We start from the raw sequence: 22,136 nt of genomic DNA, 5'->3' as shown, positions 1-22,136 counted from the left end.
CCCTTTGTTGAGTCATTAAGGGAAGGTGGTATATTTGGAGCCACACTAGAGGGCACTGTGGGCAGCAGAATGGATCACTCTGTGACATTTGTTGATTAAATGTTAATCTAATTTTCCTAAAAGTCTTTTAAAAAGTCCTGTTTCAAGTTCCCATCTACTGAGATTTCCCCTTTAAATTGGCAGTTTGTTCAGGTTTCTAATTTTTCTACATCTAGAAGTGTTATCACACACAATTGAAAGACTTTCCCACCACTGAGTCACCATGACTAAATTTGGAGATGCCGGTGTTGGACTCGGGTGTGCAAAGTTAAAAATCATACAACACCAGGTTAAAGTCCAATAGGTTTAATTAGAAGCTCTCTGAAAGTTAGTGTGCTTCCAATTAAACCTGTTGGACTATAACCTGGTGTTGTGTGATTTTTAACCATGACTTAAAGCTTAGATTTCTATTTTTTCTAATCAACCTGTTCAGAGATGTTATGACACACCTCTGGAGAAGGTGGGTTGTGAGCTTGCTGGCTTAAAGGCAGGGACAGTAAAACAAGATCCCTTCAGGTTTGGATTCCTAAAACTTCAGTGCTGACCATTCTCAGCTGGGATTAAGTACAGCTATGTTTTCTCTGAATGAAACACCAATCAATGCGGAGTTTTAGATTAGATTACTTACGGTGTGGAAACAGGCCCTTCAGCCCAACAAGTCCACACCGCCCCGCCGAAGCGCAACCCACCCAGACCCCTACATCTACCCCTTACCTAACACTACGGGCAATTTAGCATGGCCAATTCACCTGACCTGCACATCTTTGTGACTGTGGGAGGAAACCCACGCAGACACGGGGAGAACGTGCAAACTCCACACAGTCAGTCGCCTGAGGTGGGAATTGAACCCAGGTCTCTGGCGCTGTGAGGCAGCAGTGCTAACCACTGCGCCACCATGCCGCCCATGTTTAGGGGCAGTTTAAAACATCTTTCATTTTCTGCTACATTGCAGAGCGCAGGGAACAATGGTGTTCATCCGGTGCCTACTCCTCAAGAGCGGAACGGGAAAGCCAGCCTTGGTGTCGCACGAAGCCTCGTTTGGTAAAAAGCTGACCATTCATTCAAACCTCTCACCTGTGGTGTTTGCCGATATCCTGAATGCTCCTAAGCGTAATCCAAAAGTATGGAAAATCTAGCCCTCTAGGATTTTTGGGACAGACTCGATGGATCGAATGGTCCCTCTAGTGCTGTATGAGACCGAGTCTCTGCCACACCAGCTGAGCTTCATTGGGTTTGTGACAATGCTGTCTCACAGTGCATAGACTAGAAATGCATCAGCCAGAGTCCCTGTTCCTGATTACTATCTGCGCCCTCCCGACGAGGACCCAGAGCCCAGGATGGTTAAGTCTGTGTTCAGATTATCCACCTGTTAAATCAGGAGTGATATTACATTCGGCATTTACCCACCCACTCCTGATAAGAGCGTTGAGTACAGGAGTTGGGAGGTCATGTGGCGGCTGTACAGGGATATTGGTTAGGCCACTTTTAGGATACTGTGTGCAATTCTGGTCTCCTATAGGAAGGATGTTGTGAAACTTGGAAGAGTTCAGAAAAGACTCACAAGGATATTGCAGGGCTGGAGGAGTTGAGCTATATGGAGAGGCTAAATGAGCTAGAGCTTTTTTCCCTGGAGCGTCAGAGGCTGAGGAGATAACCTTATAGAGGTTTATAAAATCATGAGGGGCGTGGATAGGATAAATAGACAAGGTCTTTTCCCTGGGGCGGGGGAATCCAAAACTAGAGGGCATAGGTTTAGGTTGAGAGGGGAAAGATATAAAAGGGACCTAAGGGGCAACTTTATAACACAAAGGGTTGTGCGTGTATGAAATGTGAGGCCAGAGGAGGTGGTGCAGGCTGGTACAATTGCAGCATTTAAAAGACAGCTGGATGGGTATATGAATAGGAAGGGTTTAGAAGGATACAGGCCAAGTGCTGGCCAGGTTTATGCTAGGATATCTGGTCAGTGTGGACTGAAGCGTCTGTTTTTTGTGCTATACATCACTATGACTCTATGACTCCCTTATTAGTCAAGAATCTGTCCACTTCTATCTTCCTGGGGTAGGGACAGGTAATAAAAGCCATAGTGCTACTACACCTTGCCCAAGTCCCTGGCTGTGAATCCAAACTCAGCAGGGCCCCTGAGAGCATTGGATGCCACTGATTGGAACTTGACATTACCCCTGTGCCAGGTGCTGTTGTCTTGAAGTCCTGATGCCCTGTCATTCAGAGTTGCTCTCGTACTTAAAAGTTGCCTTTCCAGGCTTGGTACTGGACACATAGACTGGTACCATACCCTCTGTTGGAACCTATTTTCTGTCATCAGTCAGTGTCTTCAAAAGAGGGGAGAGAATTTATACAGATGTGAGATTTATAAAATCAGGAGGGGCATGGATAGGGTGAGTAGCCAAGGTTTATCCCCTGGGGTGGGGAAGTCTAGAACTAGAGGTTTAAGATGAGAAGAGAAAGACATAAAAGGGACCTAAGGGGCAACTTTTTCACAGGGAGGGTGGTGTGTGTATGGAATGAGCTACCAGAGGAAGTGGTGAAGGCTGGTACAGTTACAATATTTAAAAGGCATCTGGATGGGTATATGAATAGGAAGGGTTTGGAGGGATATGGGCCATATGTTGGAAAATGGGATTAGATTAATTTAAGATACCTGATCAGCACTAACAAATTGAACCAAAGGGTCTGCTTCTGTGCTGTACATCTCTATGATAGACCAAATGGCCTCCTGTATCAATTATTTTTCTGGGAATGTGAGTGTAGACGATGAGACAGGAACTTATTGCCAGTCCTGAGTGGTTTTGAGGAGTTAACAGGGATTGGCATAAAGTGCAGTTTATGAGTTTATCTTGTTTTTGTTAGGCTGGGCTCACATTTTACACCAAAGCAGGTAGAGACATGGGAAGCAGAAGTTTCTAGAAAACCTCAGCAGGTCTGACAGCATCTGGGCAGAGAAATCAAAGTTAACATGTTCTGAGGAAGGGTCATCAGACCCGAAACGTTAACTCTGATTTCTCTCCACAGATGCTGCCAGACCTGCTGAGGTTTTCCAGAAACTTCTGTTTTTGTTTCTGATTTACAGCATTCACAGTTCTTTTGGCTTTTGTGAGGGACAATGGGGCGTTTCATTCCCTCAAGGACTTGAGCAAACCTGCTGGTGATTTATGATAATCCACCATTGCCGCTTGTTCGTTTCACTAAAACAACGCAGACTGTGTTATTTTGTTGCATAGTTCTCTAAAAGTTGTTACATGAAGATACGGTCTTAGTACAGTGTTATTCCAGCATCGAGAAATCTCAAGCGATTTGCAAAGGCTGTCAGGATAAATAATTTATGAATTGTATGCAGCCAGCCATTCTGTTTGCTTTTATTTTGAAGCTCAGTGAACTGCAATCAGAATCACTCAGGGGGGACGTGTGAAGACCAAGGAAGAGATGAAGTGGAGAAATACGATTCCGATGGCTGGAGCAGTGATGAGGATCTGCCTCGTTCCTCCTGTAGAGTACCTGCACCCCCTACAGGTGAGCTTCGGAATGGCATATCCTCCAAACCAGATGCGCAGTCAAGAACATTCCATTCCAGGTGTCTTCTGCTGGAAGAGTCACATGATGACCAAGAAACCCATGTCAATTCTCAGGAAAATCCCAAATGGCTCACAGATCTCCTTCAGGTCTGGTCATCCTTACCTGGCCTGGTCTATATGCGAATCCAGACCCACAGCAATATGGTGGACTCTTAACTGCCCTCAGGGCAATAAATGCTGGTCTGGCCAGTGACGGTCACATCCTGTGAATGACTTGAAAAAGAGAGAAGGGCCCTTCACTGAACTTGAATTACACAAGTTAATGACTGCCAGAAAGAGAAGAAACTGTTTCTTCATCTCCATCGTAAATGAGAGATCCCTTATTTTGAACCTGAAAAGTTCTTCATCCCTCCCACTATGCTATTGAAAATGTTAAGGTTGAAAACAAAATCCGTTAACGTTAAGGAAGGTGCACTTTTCTGACACTCAGCTGAACTGTCACCAGAACAGGACTTCAGTCTTTGTAATGTCTTTGCTCTCCCTTGACAACTTTGCCCGAAACGTCAATTTTCCTGCTCCTCGGATGCTGCCTGACCTGCTATGCTTTTTCAGCACCACTCTGATCTAAACTCTGGTTTCCAGCATCTGCAGTCCTCACTTTTTGCCTAATCTCTTTCCCCTCCCCAGCCTGTCCTCATGACCAGCTATAAGGTCCTATAAAATCCCTGGAGTCAGCTTTGGCTTTGGTGGTGCCACAGAATGGCAAAACTGAAAGGCTCATTCCAAAGACCTGAGTCACGGAGACATACAGTACGGAAACAGACCCTTTGGCCCAACTCGTTCATGTTGACCACGTTTCCCAAACTAAACTAGTCCCATTTGCCTGCATTTGGCTTATATCCCTCTAAGCTGAAAATGTGTTGCTGGAAAAGCGCAGCAGGTCAGGCAGCATCCAAGGAACAGGAGAATCGTTTTGAAACACATGCTTTTCCAGCAACACATTTTCAGCTCTGATCTCCAGCATCTGCAGTCCTCACTTTCTCCTCGAAGATTATATCCCTCTAAACCTTGCCTATTCATGTACTCATCCAAATGTCTTTTAAATGTTGTGACAGTGCCTGTATCTATCACTTCCTCTGTCAGTTCATTCCACATATGAACCATTCACTGTGTGAAAAAGTTGCCCCTCAGGTCCCTGACAAATATTTCTTCTTTCACCTTAAAATATACCCCTTAGTTTTGAATTCCCCCACCCTAGGGAAAAGACTTTTGCTTTTCACCTTATCTATGCCCCTCATGATTTTATAAGCCTCTATAAGGTCACCCCTCAAACTCCTATGCTTCAGTGAAAAAGCCTTTCCTTATAACTCAAACCTCCCAGTTCTGGCAACACCCTTGTTAGTCTTTTATGACTCTCCAATTTGATAATATCCTTCCTATAACTGGGCGATGGGAACTGGACACATTATTCCAAAAGTGGCCTCACCAATGCCCTGAACAACCTCAAAATGACATCACAACTGCTATACTCAATAGGCTGGGCAATGAAGCAAGTGTGCCAAATGCTTCTTAGCCACCCTATCTATCTGTGATGCAACTTTCAAAGAACTATGTACCTGTACCCCTAGGTCCCTCTGTTCTACAGGACCCTACCATTAATTATATAAGTCCTGCCCATGTTTGTTTTACCAAAATGTACAGTGTTATTCTTGCATCGAGAAATGTAATACCTCACATTTATTCAAATTAAACTCCATCTGCCATGCCTCAGCCCATTGGTCCAATTCAAGATCCCTTTGTAATCTTAGATAACTTTCTTCTCTATCAACTTTACCACCAATTTTGGTGTCATCCGCAAACTTACTAACCATGCCTCCGAAATTCTCACCCAAATCATATATATGAATGACAAACAAAAGTGGACCCAGTTCTGACCCCTACAGAACATTGCTGGTCACATTCTGAAAAATAACCCTCCACCACTACCTTCTGTTTCCTTCTATCAACCCAGTTTAGTATCCAGTTGGCAAGCTCTCCCTGAATCCCATATGACCTAACTCTACTGATTAGTCCACCATGTGGAACCTTGTCAGAGGCTTTACTAAAGTCCATGTGGCCAATGTCTACCACTCCACTCTCATCAACCTATTTGGTTACGTCCTCAAAAAACTCCATCAACTTTGTGAGACATAATTTCCCACGGGCAAAGCCATGTTGACCACCCCCAATCAGTTCTTACCCCTCCAAATGCATGTAAATCCTATATCTCAGAATACCATCCAACAATGTACCCACCACTGATGTATACTTATTGGTCTTTGGTTCCCAGGTTTCTCCTTATGGCCTTTCTTCAATATAAGCACAACAGTGTAAAAACAATGACTGTAGATGCTGGAAACCAGATTCTGGATTAGTAGTGCTGGAAGAGCACAGCAGTTCAGGCAGCAACCAAGGAGCTTCGAAATTGACGTTTCGGGCAAAAGCCCTTCATCAGGAATAAAGGGCTTTTGCCCGAAACGTCGATTTCGAAGCTCCTTGGATGCTGCCTGAACTGCTGTGCTCTTCCAGCACCACTAATCCAGAATAAGCACAACAGTAGCCACCCTCCAGTCCTCTGGCACCTCGTCCCGTGGCCATAGACAATACAATACCTCTGCTTGGGGCCCTGCAATTTCTTCCCTAACTTCCCACAATGTCCTGTGATGCATTGATTAGGTCTCAGACATTTATCCACCTTTATCTTTTTTTAAGGACCTCCAGCACCTCCTCTTCTGTGACATGGACTGTTTCAACCCAACAATATTTAGTTCCCTGAGTTCCCTAACCTCTATTTCTTTCTCAACTGTAAACACTGATGCAGCATATTCATTTATACCATCTCTCCTATCTCCTGCGGTTCCAATACATAGATGACCCACTCAGCCATGTTCCTGTAATTGCTATGATGTCCCAGTCCCATATTCCCATACATGTCCTGAATTCACTTGCCTTGCATGTTAGACTCCTTGCATTGAAATAATTGCAGTTTAATTCTTCAAAGTGACCTTAATCTCTGACTTGCCTTTTCTAATTAAGTTTTTAAAAAAATTCAGAACCATCCTCATCTGCCTCTCTATCCTCACTACTACTCAGGCTTCCCCCCACCTTCTGCCCACTATTAGTTTGATGGCTCCCCAATAGCACTGTCAAATTTCCCCGCCAGGATATTGGTTCCCCTCCAGTTCAGGTGAAACCTGTCCCTTTCGAACAGGTCTTTTCTGCCCCAGAAGAGCTCTCAATGACCTAAAAACCTGAATCCCTGCCCACTGCACTATCTCTTCAGCCATTGACTTATCTGCCCTGACTTCTTATTCCTATTCCCACTCACAGGTGGCACTGAGAGTAATCCAGAGATAACTACCCTTGAGGTTCTCCTACCTTAATGCAGGCTGACGCACCTGTGTAGTACTAAGACATTGGTCAGCATCTCAGTGTTGTTTGTGGGACATCTCTCCATGCGAATTGATTGCTGTGTTTGTCTGTATTAAAGCCGAAAGCCTACATTTTAAAGCTTTTGGAGTGGCTTGAGGAAGTGAAAGATGCTGTATAAACTCAATTCCTTTCTTAATCGAGAACCCACTGAAACAACCAGAAGAGGTGATGGCTACACTCGGCTATTAATCCAGTAATTCAATTAGTGTCCTGAGGAAACCAGGTTTGAATCCCGCCATGTCAGAATTTGAATTCGATATAAATTATCTGAAAATAAGCATCTACTGATGACCATGAAACCATTCTCAATTGACCCACGTGGCTCATTCATGTCCTTCAGGGAAGAAAATTTGTCATTCTCACCTGGTCTGGCCTACATGTGACTCCAGCCCCATAGCAATGTGGTTGACTCTCAATGGCCCAGCAAACTATTCAGTTGTGCCAATCACTACAAAGTTTTTTTCAGGGGCAATTAGGGATGGGCAATAGATACTGGCCAGCCAGCAACTCACAAATGAATTAAAATAAAAACGCAGTCACAGATTTCTGGCAGTGATCACGACTTCATTTGCTATGTCAATGAGTGACATAAAATCAAACACATTTTGTGTGGCTCTTTCTAAGGTAACAAACCGTTTTGTGTAGCTCTTCCAAGATAACAACGATCAGGTTAATACTTAGTTACCCTCATACTCCTGCGTCTAGCTTCCTGGCTTAGGCTTGTTTTCCAAATGATACAGACAGGAAAAGGAAGTGGAGACTACATGACAATCGCAGTCCAGCCCCTTTAAGCACCTCCGAAGTTTATAGAGTTCTTTAGTCGCCACTTTCTTATAATAGAAAAGGGTGACAGTAGATTAGAAGGTTGTTGTTTTCAACGACAAGGTAACACTGAAGCAGTATTTAGATAGCCACCTTGTGTTCCAGCTCCACAGCTATAGACCAAGAGCTTGAAAATGAGATTAGTGTAATCAGATCTTTGCAGACTGACATGGACGTGATGGGCTGCATGGCCTTTTTCAGTGCTGCAAATGTCTATGAGAAACAGCCCCAGCAAATGTTCCCCACTGTACGTTCACAGAGTGAGCAATTTTCATTGTTGATGCAATTCACTTGGTTAGATTCTGCACACAGAGGTAGAGGGTGTGTGTGGTAGGGTGTGGCAGCAATGTGGACCAGTAAGTCGAAGATTTATTCAGCAGTGACACCCTGAATCTTTTGGGCACGGAGCCTTTTGGTTCTCACTGGAGTGAAAGCAGATGGCTCTACCCAGCACTGCAGCTACAGACCTCCCTGTGCTGCTCACTCTGATTCCAATTCCCCACACAAGGCCATGCCTCGAACTGAGATTGTCCCAGGGCGTCTGACTGGGCAAGCAGTCCAGTTTGTTCAGAGGTGCACAACTGTACCCTCAAGGGAGCTCAAGGAGGGCTACTAGGGGCCTGGGTGGCAATGTGGCTCAATGGTTAGCATTGCTTTCTTACAACACCAGGGATCTGGGTTCGATTCCAGCCTCAGGTGACTGTCTATCTTTTCACATTCTCCACCTATCTGCTTGGGTTTCGTCTGGGTGCTCTGGTTTCATCCCACAGTCCAAAGATGTGCAGATTAGGTATATTGGCCATGTTAAAGCGCCCTGTAATCTACAAGCTAGGTGGATTGGCCATGGGAAATGTGGGGATATGGTGCCAGAGGTGGGTCTGCATGGGAGGCTCTTCGGGAGGGTCACTGCAGACTCAATGGGCCAAATAGCCTCTAACTGCACTTTAGAGATTCTATGATTTTAATTAAAGGGTCAAAAGGTATCTGTGAGGCATAATACATCACCACCGAAATTCAGCTTCTGCTTAGCAACATCATACAGCACAGAAACAGGCCCTTCGGTCCAACCAGTCCATGCCGAATGTTATCCTGAACTAAACTATCTTATCATGTCCCTCAGGATTCCCTCCATCAACTTGCCCACCACCAACATCAGGCTCACTGGTCTATAGTTCCCTGGCTTGTCTTTATCGCCCTTCTTAAACAGTGGCACCACGTTTGCCAACCTCCAGTCTTCCGGCACCTCACCTGTGGCTATCGATGATACAAATATCTCAGCAAGGGGCCCAGCAATCACTTCCCTAGCTTCCCACAGAGTTCTAGGGTACACCTGATCAGGTCCTGGGGATTTATCCACTTTTATGTGTTTCAAGACATCCAGCACTTCTTCCTTTGTAATATGGGCATTTTTCAAGATGTCACCATCTATTTCCCTATATTCTATATCTTCCATTTCTTTTTCCACGGTAAACAGTGATACAAATTACTCGTTTAGTATCTCCCCCATCTCCTGCTGCTCCACATAAAGGCCGCCTTGCTGATCTTTGAGGGGACTTATTTTCTCCCTAGTTACCCTTTTGTCTTTAATGTATTTGTAAAAACCCTTTGGATTCTCCTTAACCCTATTTGCCAAAGCTATCTCATGTCCCCTTTTTGCCCTCCTGATTTCCCTCTTAAGTAAACTCCTACTGCTCTTATACTCTTCTAAGGATTCACTCGATCTATCCTGTCTATACCTGGCATATGTTTCCTTCTTTTTCTTAACCAAATCCTCAATTTCTTTAGTCATCCAGCATTCCCTATACCTACCAGCCTTTCCTTTCACCCTGACAGGGATATACTTTCTCTGGATTCTCGTTATCTCATTCCTGAAGGCTTCCCATTTTCCAGCCATCTCTTTGCCTGCGAACATCTGCCTCCAATCAGCTTTTGAAAGTTCTTGCCTAATATCGTCAGAGTTAGCTTTTCTCCAATTTAGAATTTCAACTTTTAGATCTGGTCTATCCTTTTCCATCACTATTTTAAATCTAGTACAATTATGTCGCTAGCCCCAAAGTGCTCCCCCACTGACACCTCAGTCACCTGCCCTGCCTTACTTCCCAAGAGTAGGTCAAGTTTTGCACCTTCTCTGGTAGGTACATCCACATACTGAATCAAAAAAAATTATTGTACATAATTAATGAATTCCTCTCCATCTAAACCCTTAACATTATGGCAGTCCCAGCTGATATTTGGAAAGTTAATATCCCCTACCATAACCACCCTATTATTCTTACAGATAGCTGAGATCTCCTTACAAATTTGTTTCTCAATTTCCCTCTGGTTATTAGAGGGTCTATAATACAATCCCAATAAGGTGATTATCCCTTTCTTATTTCTCAGTTCCAGCCAAATAACTTCCTGGGATGTATCCTGTAATAGCTGTAATGCTATCCCTTATCAAAAATATCACTCCCCTTCCTCTCTTGCCTCCCTTTCTATCCTTCCTGTAGCATTTGTATCCTGGAACATTAAGCTGCTAGTTTTGTCCATCCCTGAACCATGTTTCCGTAATTGCTATGATATCCCAGTCCCATGTTCCTAACCATGCCCTGAGTTCATCTGCCTTCCCTGTTAGGCCTCTTGCATTGAAATAAATGCAGTTTAATTGGTTGTTTTGAAGAAGCAATTGATTTAGCTCTTGGGGCTAAATGGAGGTATGGGGAGAGAGGGTATGGTGAGAAAGGGTATGGGGAGAAAGTGCGAAGAGGGAACTGAATTGGGTGATCAGCCATGATCATATTGAATGGCCAACTCCCATTCCTATTTTCTATTTTTATAAAATACGCCGCGCAATCACATGACCCAAAAGAGTTTTTACATCAAGGTCATTCTCGGGTGGATTTTCTTTCGAACTTCACCAAGCTCTTTGTGTTTCCCTCTGCATACATTAGGTAAGCCCATGGTGTCAGAGGTCGAGTTGATCAGCTGGCCTGTGGTGAAGACTCCATTGGGCAGTAGGTACTCTGGGATGAACCTCGAGACTCTCATTGGAAACCTTCATCAGCAGCTGGAACACCAGCAACCTCTTAAGGAGTTTATGGTATGTCTTAATCTCCACATGGGTTATGCTGCACATCCTTGTTCCTGAGATGTTTGGCCAGATGGTCAACATGATTTAGCGTTCAGTTTCCTCAGGGTTGCTCACACTCCACCACCTCTTCATGGGTGAGGCAGAGGTCAGAGGGCAGCGAGTGTGCCGAGTATAGAGTCAGGGCATTGACAAGAACTAAGTCAAGACCTGTGAACTTGAAAGACCATTGAATGCTGAGTCAGTAAACCTGTGGGGGTGGAGATAGCCAATTGGAAGGGCACTGAGAGTTAGTGCCAAATCAAGAGAGGGAAGGTTTTTGTGTGAGGTGACTGGTAGGTGCCAGCAATACAATGAAATGTAATTTAATTTTCCCACATCTTCCTGCAATTTCGTTTGAGCAGTCTGGCAATGGGGGGAGAGCCGTTTAATAGCTCAGAAAACATCATCTGATGTCTTAGTTACATGTGCATTATAAAACACTTAGTATTCCTTGGTTTATGATGTTTGCACTATGTTGTTTGTAAAGTTTACCCAGAAATTGACTATTTCCTTGACTCCCATTCATTGAGAAAAAGTGATAGACTGCCAATCCCTACTGCAATCCCCTGATAATAATGACCAATCAGAGTCCAGGTGCCTGATCTAAGCTAAGCGGCTACGATTGACAGTTCACAGATTCAGTTGCATCTCCATGCCAACCATGATGCAACCAATTAGAACCCTCTTCTCATACTGTATACAATAGTGTTCCCTTTAACTGAAAATAGGAGCAGCAGTAGGCCATTCAGCCCTTCGAGTCTGTTCTGGTATTCAGTGTGAATACCAGATCATCCAACTCAGTCCCTGTGTTCCCGTTATCACCCTTTGATTCCTTCAGCCCTAAAAACTCCTTCTTGAAAATGTTTAATGTTATGGCCTCAACCACTTCCTGTGGCAGAGAATTCTACAGGTCACTGACTGGGTAAAGAAATTTCTCCTCATCTCAGTCCTAAAATGGCCTACGCCATATCTGGACCTGGATGCCCTGAGAGCATCATTTTTCCCGACCAGGACAAACATTCACACTTTGGTTTCTTGTGTGTCAGTCGTGCTGATTGTGAGATGAAAAACTGAGACTTTAGCACCTCTTTTTAGTAATAAAGTCAGTTCTAGTATTGTAGCCCTTAGGGTTACCAGCTCAACATCTGGAACAACCATGCACTAACATAGAAATCATGTTTAAAAGTGCTTGAATGCTGAGTCTTATCTGATTGACATGACTTCCAAAAAAAAATTAGAAGATTAAGTTAAATGCACGGAAGCAATTCTTCATTTCAAACTCGGGTGATTTGCATGTTATTTATTCCTCAGTGAATTGATTTACGACCTGCACCTGAATGAGTGATCGAGGCAGCTGCACTCTCTCGAGACTTCGTTTGATCGGAATCACTTGGCACTTGTTAAACGCTATTACCATATGTTTTAGTCAGATTGCCTGATGTAAAACACTAATCATCTCCTAGTTAAATCTTTTAATGGTATTGTGATGATATTATCCAGCTCAGAAAGTGTCTTGTAGCACAGTGGTAATGTCCCTGCTTCTGGATCAGGAGACTGGGATTAAATCTCACCTGCTCCAAAGGTGTGTAATAACAACTCTGAACAGGTTGATTTAAAAAAATATCAATTATCCAGCTCTGCGGGCTGTTCTAATCAGGTACATGGTTAGGGAAGGTTGAGTGGAATATGGGCCAAATGCAGGAAATTGGGATTAGTTCCATTTAGACCAAAGGGCCTGTTTCTGTGCTGAATGACTCTTGTCAACTACGCTGAATCAATTATCGGGAACACGTTTACCAGCCACATTAATGGGAGTACGTGGAGCAGTCACGTTTGTAATTATAGCAATAACACTTGACGAATACTAAGGTTGATACTCAAGAACTAAATCCCTCATTATGATATTTGTGTCATTTACAGCCACAGGTGAGGTGCCACATGACTGGAGGTTGGCTAACATTTTGCTTTTATTTAAGAAAGGCTGTAGGAAAATCCAGAGTCGAAAAGGGTGACGCTGGAAAAGCACAGCAGGTCTGGCAGCATCTGAGGAGCAGGAGAGTCAACACTTCAGGCATAAGTGCTTCATCAAGAATGTGGGGGAGGGAGCAAGGGGGTTGAGAGATAAATAGAGGGTAGGGGTGGGCTGGGGGAAAGGTAACTGGGAAAGTGATAGGTAGATGCAGTGGAGGTGATTTTGATAGGTCGGTGGGTGGAGCAGATAGATGCGAAGGAAGATGGACAAGAAGGACAGGTCAAGAGGGCTGTGCCAAGTAGGAGGCCTCTGAACTTTGTCATTGGTGGGTTAGTTGTTGGAGGGGATTCTAAGGGACCGGATTTACGTGCATTTTGAAAGGCAAAGACTGATTAGGGATAGTCAAACTGGCTTTGTGTGTGGGAAATTGTGTCTCACTAACTTGGTTAGGTTTTTGGAGAGGTGACAAAGAAGATTAATGAAGGTAGAGTGGTAGATGTTGTCTATATGGGCTTCAGCAAAGCATTCAACAAACGTGGTAGACTGGTTAGCAAGGTTAGATCTAACGGAATCCGGGAAAGTTAGCCAGTTGGTACAAAATTGGCTTGAAGGTAGGAGAGAGAGGGTGGCGTTAGAGGGTTGCTTTTTGGGCTGGAGCCTGTATCCAGCAGTGTGCACAAGGGTTGGTGCTGGGTCCACTGCTTTTCATCATTTATATAAATGATTTGAATGTAAACACAGGAGGTATGGTTAGTAAGTTTGCAGGTGATACCAAAATTGGTGGAGTAGTGGACAGCTAAGAAGGTTAACTCAGAGTACAACAAGATCTTAAATGGGCCAAAGAGTGGCAGATGGAGTTTAACATGAGATGTTGAATTTTGGTAAGGCAAACCAGGACAGGACTTGCACAGTTAATGGAAGGGGCCTGGGGGATGTTGCCTAACAAAGAGACCTCGGAGTGCAGATATATAGTTCCTTGAGTTGCAGGTAGGCAGTATAGTGAAGAAGGCATCTGGCACACTTGATCATTGATCAGACCATTGAGTATAGGAGTTAGGACGTCATGTTGCAGGTGAGGCCACTTTTAGAATACTGCATACGGTTCTGGTTGCCCTTCTAAAGGAAGGATGTTGTTAAACTTGAGACAGCAAAGAAAAGATTTACAAGGACATTGCCAGGACTGGAGGGTTTGAGTTATAGGGAGAGGCTAAATAGGCCGGGTCTTTTTTTCCTGGAACATCAGAGGCTGAGGGGTGACCTTATAGAGGTTTATAAAATCATGAAGGGCATGGATAGGATAAATAGACAAGTTCTGGAGTCCTAAACTAGAGGGGAAAGATTTAAAACGTAACCTTTTCATGGTGAGTGTATGGAATGAGCTGCCAGATCCAGATGCAGGTACATTTGCAACACTTCAAAGGGCATCTGGATGGGTATATGAATAGCAAGGATTTAGAGGGATATAGGTCAAATGCTGGTAAATGAGACTAGATTAGATTGGGAAACCTGGTCAGCCTGGACATTGAATCAAAGAGTCTGTTTCCATGCTGTATGACTCTGACTGTATGTAGTCCATTACAAGGCTTCAGTGTGGAAACAGGCCCTTTGGCCCAGCAAGTCCACACTGACCCTCTGAAGCGAAACCCACCAAGACCTATTTCCCCACCCTATATTTACCCCTGACTAATGCACCCAACCCACACATCGATGAACGCTGTGGGCAATTTGGCATGGCCAATTCACCTGACTTGCACATCTTTGGACTGTGAGAGGAAACCGGAGCACTCGGAGGAAACCCACACAGACACAGGGAGAATGTGCCATCTCCGCACACACTGTTGCCCGAGTTGGAATCGAACCCAGGTCCCTGGTGTTTGAGGCAGCAGTGCTAACCACTGAGCCACACTGCCTTCCCTGCTTCTCTCTGGGAAATAAGACTATCATATTTGGGATCCCCAGAGATTTTCATTCTTTAATTTTAATGAAAAGAAACTTGAAGTTGAAACCTTTGGAAAAGAGTTCACAGGAGAGAATGAGGGGAAGTTCTTTCTCACTTGTGCTATCTGAAAAGATGGCTGAATCAGATTTTAAAGGAACCTTCAAGATGTAACTGGACAGGTTTTAATAGAGAACAAATTTGGTTGGTTATGGGGGAGAAATGCTGGGGGTTGGGAGTTAATTTAAAGCTGTTTCAAAGTGCCTGAAAAGACTCAATGGGCTGAATGTCTGTGTGGAGTTTGCACATTCTCCCCGTGTCTGTGTGGGTTTCCTCCGAGTGCTCCAGTTTCCTCCCACAATCCAAAGATGTGCAGGTCAGGTGAATTGGCCATGCTAAATTCCCCACACTGTTCAGGGATGTGTGGGTTGGGTGCATTAGTCAGGGGTAAATTTAGGGTAGGGGAATGGGTCTGGGTGGGTCACTCTTCAGAGGGTCGATGAGGACTTGTTGGGCCAAAGGGCCTGTTTCCACAATGAAGCCTTGTAATGGGCTACATACAGTCAGAGTCATACAGCGTAGAAACAGACCCTTTGATTCAACTGTTCATGCTGACCAGGTTTCCCAATCTAATCTAGTTCCATTTGCCAGCACTTGGTCTATATCCCTCTAAACCCTTCCTATTCATATACCCATCCAGATGCCCTTTAAAGTGTTATAACTGTACCCGCCTCCATCGCTTCTGCTGGCAGCTAATTCCATACATGCATCAATCTCTGCATGAAAAGGCTACCCCCCAGGTCCTTTTTAAATCTTTCCCCTCTAATCTTTCTCTGTGCTGTACATCTATCAGGTTATTGAGGAGTGGAATGGGAACATACGTTGGAGGAATCAGATGTGAATAGCCTCACAGAATCATTAAAGGTCTGTGGCTCATATCTGTTTGTTATTGTATTTGTCAATAAATTTGATCAAACTAAGTTAGATTTGAAACAACTTGTTGCTCCTTCCTTAAGCATAGGAGCAGGAGTAGGCCATTCAGCCCTTCGAGCCTGCTCCACCATTCAATATGATCCTGGCTGATCCTCTAACTCAATGTCATATTCCTGCTTTCTCTCCAGAGCCCTTGATGCCTTCTATATTTAAAAATGTATCTCTTTTTTTGAATATACTTAGACCTGACCTCCTCAGCTTTGTGTTGTAGCAAATTTCACAGGTCTGAGTGAAGAATAGCATCCCCATCTCAGTGCTAAACGGCCTACCTTATACTCAGCCATTGTGACTCTGGTCCTACACTCCCCAATCAGAGGAAAATATACTCCCTGCATCTTGTCTATCCAGCAAGTTAGAATTTCATACATTTCAATCAAACATGCTGTCAGCATTGTAAACTTTCATGAATATAAATCCAGTTGAACCAATCTCTTCACATTCAACAATCCTGCCATCCCCAGTATCGGTGAAGCCGTCATTAGCAAGTATATCCTTTCTTAAACAGTGTGACCAAAATTCCAGGTGCACTCTTACCAAAGCCCTGTAAACTGCACTAAGGCTTCTGAGCTCAAATTCTCTTACAAAACCAACTTACCATTTTCTTTCCTAACTGCTTATGGTATTTGCATGTGTACTGCTGCTGACTTGTGTACAAGGACACCCAGATCCCTTTGAACATCTACATTTCCCAAAATATTGACATTCAAGTCCTTTTCTGTTTCTCAGACTGAAGTTGATAACTTCAGATTCATCCCCTTGCTGCTGCATCTATCATGTGTTTGCCCATATACTCTTGTCGAGCTTGTTCTAAAGCCTCCTTGTGTCCTCCTCAGAACTCACAATCCCATCCAGTTAGCTAACTTGGAAATATAACATTTTGATCCCTCATCTGAGTTATTTGTATACATACCATGAAAAGCTGGAGCCCAAGCATTGATCCATGGTCATAGGTCACTGGCTCCCAGAAAACAAAACATTTATTCCCACTCTCTGTTTCCAGACTGTCAACCAGTTTCCAATCCATGCCAGTGTATACTTGCAAATCCATGAGTTTTAATTTTTATAGTATTGTAGATTAGATTAGATTACTTACAGTGTGGAAACAGGCCCTTCGGCCCAACAAGTCCACACCGCCCCGCCGAAGCGTAACCCACCCATACCCCTACATCTACATCTACATCTACCCCTTACCTAACACTACGGGCAATTTAGCATGGCCAATTCACCTGACCTGCACATCTATGTGACTGTGGGAGGAAACCGGAGCACCCGGAGGAAACCCACGCAGACACGGGGAGAACATGCAAACTCCACACAGTCAGTCGCCTGAGGCGGGAATTGAACCCGGGTCTCTGGCGCTGTGAGGCAGCAGTGTAATGTCGTGTAACTTTATTTTCTCCAATTTTTTTGTACCTTAGATTTGTACCTAAGATGGCGCCATGTGTTGGTAATATTGTACACTTTCCATTGTATTCCTGTTTTTCTGCAACTCGAGTACAAGTGACAATACACCTAAACTGAAACCTAATTTTGCTGCTATCCTCTTATGTGGGACAGTATCAGAAGCCTTCTTGAAATACCAATACACCACAGCCACCAGTTCTTCCTTCTCTATTTTACTAGCTATATCCTCAAAAAGATCCAGAAGATTAGTAAAGCATGATTTCCCTTTCATAAACCCATGCTGACTAATCCTATTAATGATTTCTAAGTGTTCTGTTGTCATACCTTTACAATCAACTCCCGCATTTCCCCCACGATTGATGTTAGGGTTCTTCTTAACTCTTCCAATAGTGTGCAAATGACCAATTTCTCACAATCCAGATTTTCGATGTGGCGTTCACGGTAAAGATAGACTTCACCAGTTGGTTGTTAAATCGAACCTTTCAAGCTGTGATCTCATTGAATGACTAAGCAGACTCGATGGGCTGAATGGCCTACTTCAGCTCTGACATCTAAAGGTGGATTCAAGGAACATTAAAAATGAAAATAAATTCTTCCACCTAAAAAGTACATTGTAGATACAAAACTTACAACTTTGTTAAATATACATAAACAGTGTTATATTAAAAATCAACAGAGAGTGAAATAATATAGAGATAGTCTTTTCTCTCTAAACTGAAATTTATTAAAGAACCCGAGAAGTGGGAACAGTAAACCATTCAGCTCCTCAGGCCTGCTGTGCCATTTAGTAAGAACCCACTTGGGAGAGTGCATCGATACTCAAACGCTACGACTCCCAGATCATCACAGAAGTGAAAGATCTTATCAAATGACTTGCAGTCCCTCAATTTACCTTTCTGGTATACTTAGGTTTGCAGCAAGCCTTGGGCAGGTTTCTGTACTTAAAAAGAAGCCATTACTTAATACAAATAATCAATTCTAACCACAAAAGATCCTTCTTATCAGTATTTCTGATCTCATTATTTCCAGGTCTTTTCAGTTCTTTGCTGGGATCACATATTAATTGTTCAGTTTTTCAGTCACTGGTTAGAGGCAACAGCTTCGAGCAAATGATAGGAGAGATTAGCTATCTTTCTGTCCTTGGTTACTTCATTTGAGAGATAGGGAGAAAGAGAGAGAGAGAGAGAGAGAGAGAGATCCTTTCTCTGTTGCAGTCTGGAGGTTTCTATCCTGTATTGTTCACACAATTTGTGTCCATTAGCCAATCAGTCATGCTTTTGCCAACTGATCCTGACTTCAGAAACCAATCAGCAATCTATCTTTGGGTGAAGGTTACTCTGCACTCACACCCAAGGTACTGTGGCACCTTGGACAGCTTCCCCCACTGCTTGAACAAAGCAGCAGTGTAAACACAGTCCACAATGAGTTCCAGCAAATTGCTTTCAAAAGTGCAAAACAATCCTTGGTTGACAGCAATATCCTTTACCCATTTTGATCCACAATTCAAAACAAAATAGCATAAAAAAAGGCCTTTATACCTTATTGATTTGACCGTGGCCTCAACTCTACTTTGCTCCCTATCACCCTCCTTAGATCCCTCCTCGTCAATCAGAAATCTGTCCAACTTTGCTTTCGGTATACTCGACGGCCCAATTTCCACTGCTCACTGGGCAAGAGAATTCTGAAACTAATGATCGTTTGAGAGAAGTTCCTTCTCATCTCCACCTTAAATGAGTCAACCCTGATTCAAATCCATGCCCCCTGTTCCAGAATCAAACTATGAGGTGAACCGTCTTCTCAGCATCTAACCCATCAACTTCTCTCAGAATGAGTAAATTGGGAACAAAACCTTTTTCCTGATATTTGAGTACTGTTTGTTTTTACATATACCTTTATATTTATTACTTGAAGTAAATGCAAAAAAAGGAAGTCCACAGAGACAGGTATTTCACGAAATCGAGTATGGGTTTAGAATTTCATTCCCAAATATTCGGTGCGTCCAACCTCTGTTAAAGGCACCATTTGACTTGTACAATTGGCTTGAAGAGTTACTTTCTATAAGTGATCATGTAAAATTGTTTTGGGGTATAATATTATGGACCATACTAAACTCCCTCAAAATATATTAATAAGATCGCCTCGAACACAACTTTTTCTTATTTTTAAAGGCAAGTTGAAGGCATTGTGTTCTGGATATATTTTGATTGGTCGAACTATCAAGCTTGAAGCAAAACACACTTTAGTCATATGGTATAGTTAAAATGCAAACAAAAGAAAGAAGAAATTGGAAAATTTAACAGCATAATATTATTTAACTACTAAACAGCAACTTTTACAATATAGTAACATCCCATAAACACATGCTTGGAAAAGGCAAATTCTGTAAAATAGTTTGTCTCACATGCATTTCTCAAGTCGAGGGAGAAAGAACATCAAAAGAAAACTCAGAGAGAGAGAATCCAAGTGTCTTGCTGTTACACAAAGAGATGTATTGCAGTTTCCAAACCCTAACAGGTACAGAATGGTAAACTAAAATCCTGGTTCTGTGGGAGCTTGACCACACCCATTCAGGTTGCTTCTATTGTTCCAACTTTAAAGAAAACCCAAGGCCTTACAAACTGTTTACTTTGTTGGCTTTGAGCAGATCACTTTCCACCTCAGTCTCAACTTTTCTTCACAACAAAAACAACAGGACAAAACACACCTCTTAAAGTACTGTCACAAAAATGACTGGAAACCCTTTAAATTTGGGCATTTCATGGCATAGTACAGCTACATATTGTCAAAGAGAGAAGCAACGGGCCCTTGAATTTAAAAGGCATTACTAATTCACCTTTAATCTAATGTGTGGTTCTAAGTTTGACGAAGGAGATTCACTCTGAAAGAACGGGAGACAAATTGTATTTCAGTGACAAGTACCGAGTAGGTTTGTTTTTGACTGTGCTAAACTGTGGTTCATGCTCTACATTCTTCACACAAGTGACATTAATCAAGCAACGGGCCAGATGCGTTAGCTATAGGTACAGTGAGAGGTGGGAGTGAATCAGTAAGCTGGTCACGGCTGTTAAATTGATGGGAATTGAAATCGCAGGCTATGATAAGGTTGTGAATAGGACTCAATCTGTTCCAGTTCAACTGGAATATCATCATTGGATGTGACTTGAGTGTCTCTGAGATTGGGAAGTGAAGCAAATAAGACGGAATCAGCCTCCTCTCCTCAGAAAATGTGAGCTTCACATGCAATTAATTCAGTACGTTGAATAAGAGATGACAGTGTGCCTTGGCACTTTGTAACCACTTATCTTTTTGTTAAGAGAAAACAAGGTTCGAATAGAAATAAGCAGCAGTACTGTACTCTGACAGTTATTGATCTTGCAGTTTTGTGACTGAATTGTTCCTCAATAGACATTGTAATAAAATATTAAAATGCAGCAGTGTGTTAGAGTATTCAAAGCTTCACCAGCATATCAGTGCTGCGGAACGTATGTATCGGGGAGAAACTGCTGAGCAGTGTACAACCCCTGCAGCAGTCAGCAATGTCTCCCTGCATCACTTGGTGTTACTCGACACCTTGTTAACCCAATGTGAATAACTATCAATTGAGAACTCTTTGTGCCAAGTTTAATCCTGCGGAAAATGGAATTTTGTGCAACCACTTTTGAATGCACTGTATTGTAAAGTCAAACCACCTGGGCAGAATATCCTAGGTGCTAATGCAATGCAACTATGCTGTTATTACAGGATTTATTGATACTGCACATCCTGGTGGGTCTATCTTTTGATCTTATCAACTAACCGTTTTCAATTTGTCAACGACAATTATTATTTTCATTCCTCTCCCCCATGAGTCTTTCTCTGTCCGGATTGTTCAGGTCTGTTCCTTCCCTACATTTCTTTTGTAATCCTCTCTTGGCCATTAACATAGAATAGAATCAGTACACTCATTCCTGTCCATCCCGCTCTCATGGTCAGGAAGTTGCTGGAGCCGGGGTGGGAGCAAGTCCTGGGTGTAAATAAAAACACGACTGAGTTCATCATTTGAGGCGGATACAGAACCTTTAATTGCGGAGGAAAGATTGGACAGTGTGCAGCAGCACAGCCATGAATCCATGTTGCACTTGGCAATAAGAATCTCTACATTTAATCGAAGAGATGAATTTGGAGTGTTTTGGCGTTAAGAATTTTAAATGATTGGTCCTGGAGAGAAAACAAAAACAGATTTGTTCCATAAAATCATAAAAGTCTACTGTACACAGTCTGACGATATACAGCCTAATCTCACTGCCCAATTCTCACTCCATTGCCTTGTAGGCATATTGAGATTAGATTACTTACAGTGTGGAAACAGGCCCTTCGGCCCAACAAGTCCACACCGACCCGCCAAAGCGTAACCCACCCAGACCCACTCCCCTACATTTACCCCTTCATCTAACACTACGGGCAATTTAGCACGGCCAATTCACCTAACCTGCACATTTTTGGACTGTGGGAGGAAACCGGAGCACCCGGAGGAAACCCACGCAGACACGGGGAGAATGTACAAACTCCACACAGAGAGTCGCCTGAGGTGGGAATTGAACCCGGGTCTCTGGCGAAGTGAGGCAGCAGTGCTAACCACTGTACCACCGTGCTTTACTTCAAATGCATATCTCAGTGGTCTTTCAGTGTTACAGGGGTTAATGCAGAGGCATTTAAGGGGGTGGGGGGGTGGTGGTGGTGACAATGGTCTCGTTGTACTCATGTTGGACTTTAATTCAGAGGTTGATTTTAATACTCTGGGCTCACAGGTTCAAAGGCCACTACAGCAGCTGGTGGAATTTAAATTCAACCAATCACATCTGGAATTGAAAGCTCAGT

General features: G+C 43.3%; 1 protein-coding gene across 7 annotated transcripts in view; it reads left to right on the top strand.

Moving 5' to 3' along the window:
• ptpn20 (protein tyrosine phosphatase non-receptor type 20) overlaps nt 1-22,136 on the top strand; it is a 436,259-nt gene that overhangs the window by 378,176 nt on the left and 35,947 nt on the right. For all 7 annotated transcript variants that reach the window (XM_072583170.1, XM_072583173.1, XM_072583172.1 and 4 more), the window contains 3 exons: nt 992-1,080; nt 3,425-3,567; nt 10,796-10,944. In XM_072583170.1, the coding sequence (XP_072439271.1) occupies nt 992-1,080; nt 3,425-3,567; nt 10,796-10,944 (381 nt within the window). The remainder of the gene's footprint in view (nt 1-991; nt 1,081-3,424; nt 3,568-10,795; nt 10,945-22,136) is intronic.

This window comes from Chiloscyllium punctatum, chromosome 13 (assembly GCF_047496795.1).
Source record: "Chiloscyllium punctatum isolate Juve2018m chromosome 13, sChiPun1.3, whole genome shotgun sequence".
NCBI classification, from domain to species: Eukaryota; Metazoa; Chordata; class Chondrichthyes; order Orectolobiformes; family Hemiscylliidae; genus Chiloscyllium; species Chiloscyllium punctatum.
Note: the sequence above shows the minus strand (reverse complement) of the source record. Positions and strands in the feature narration are given on the sequence as shown.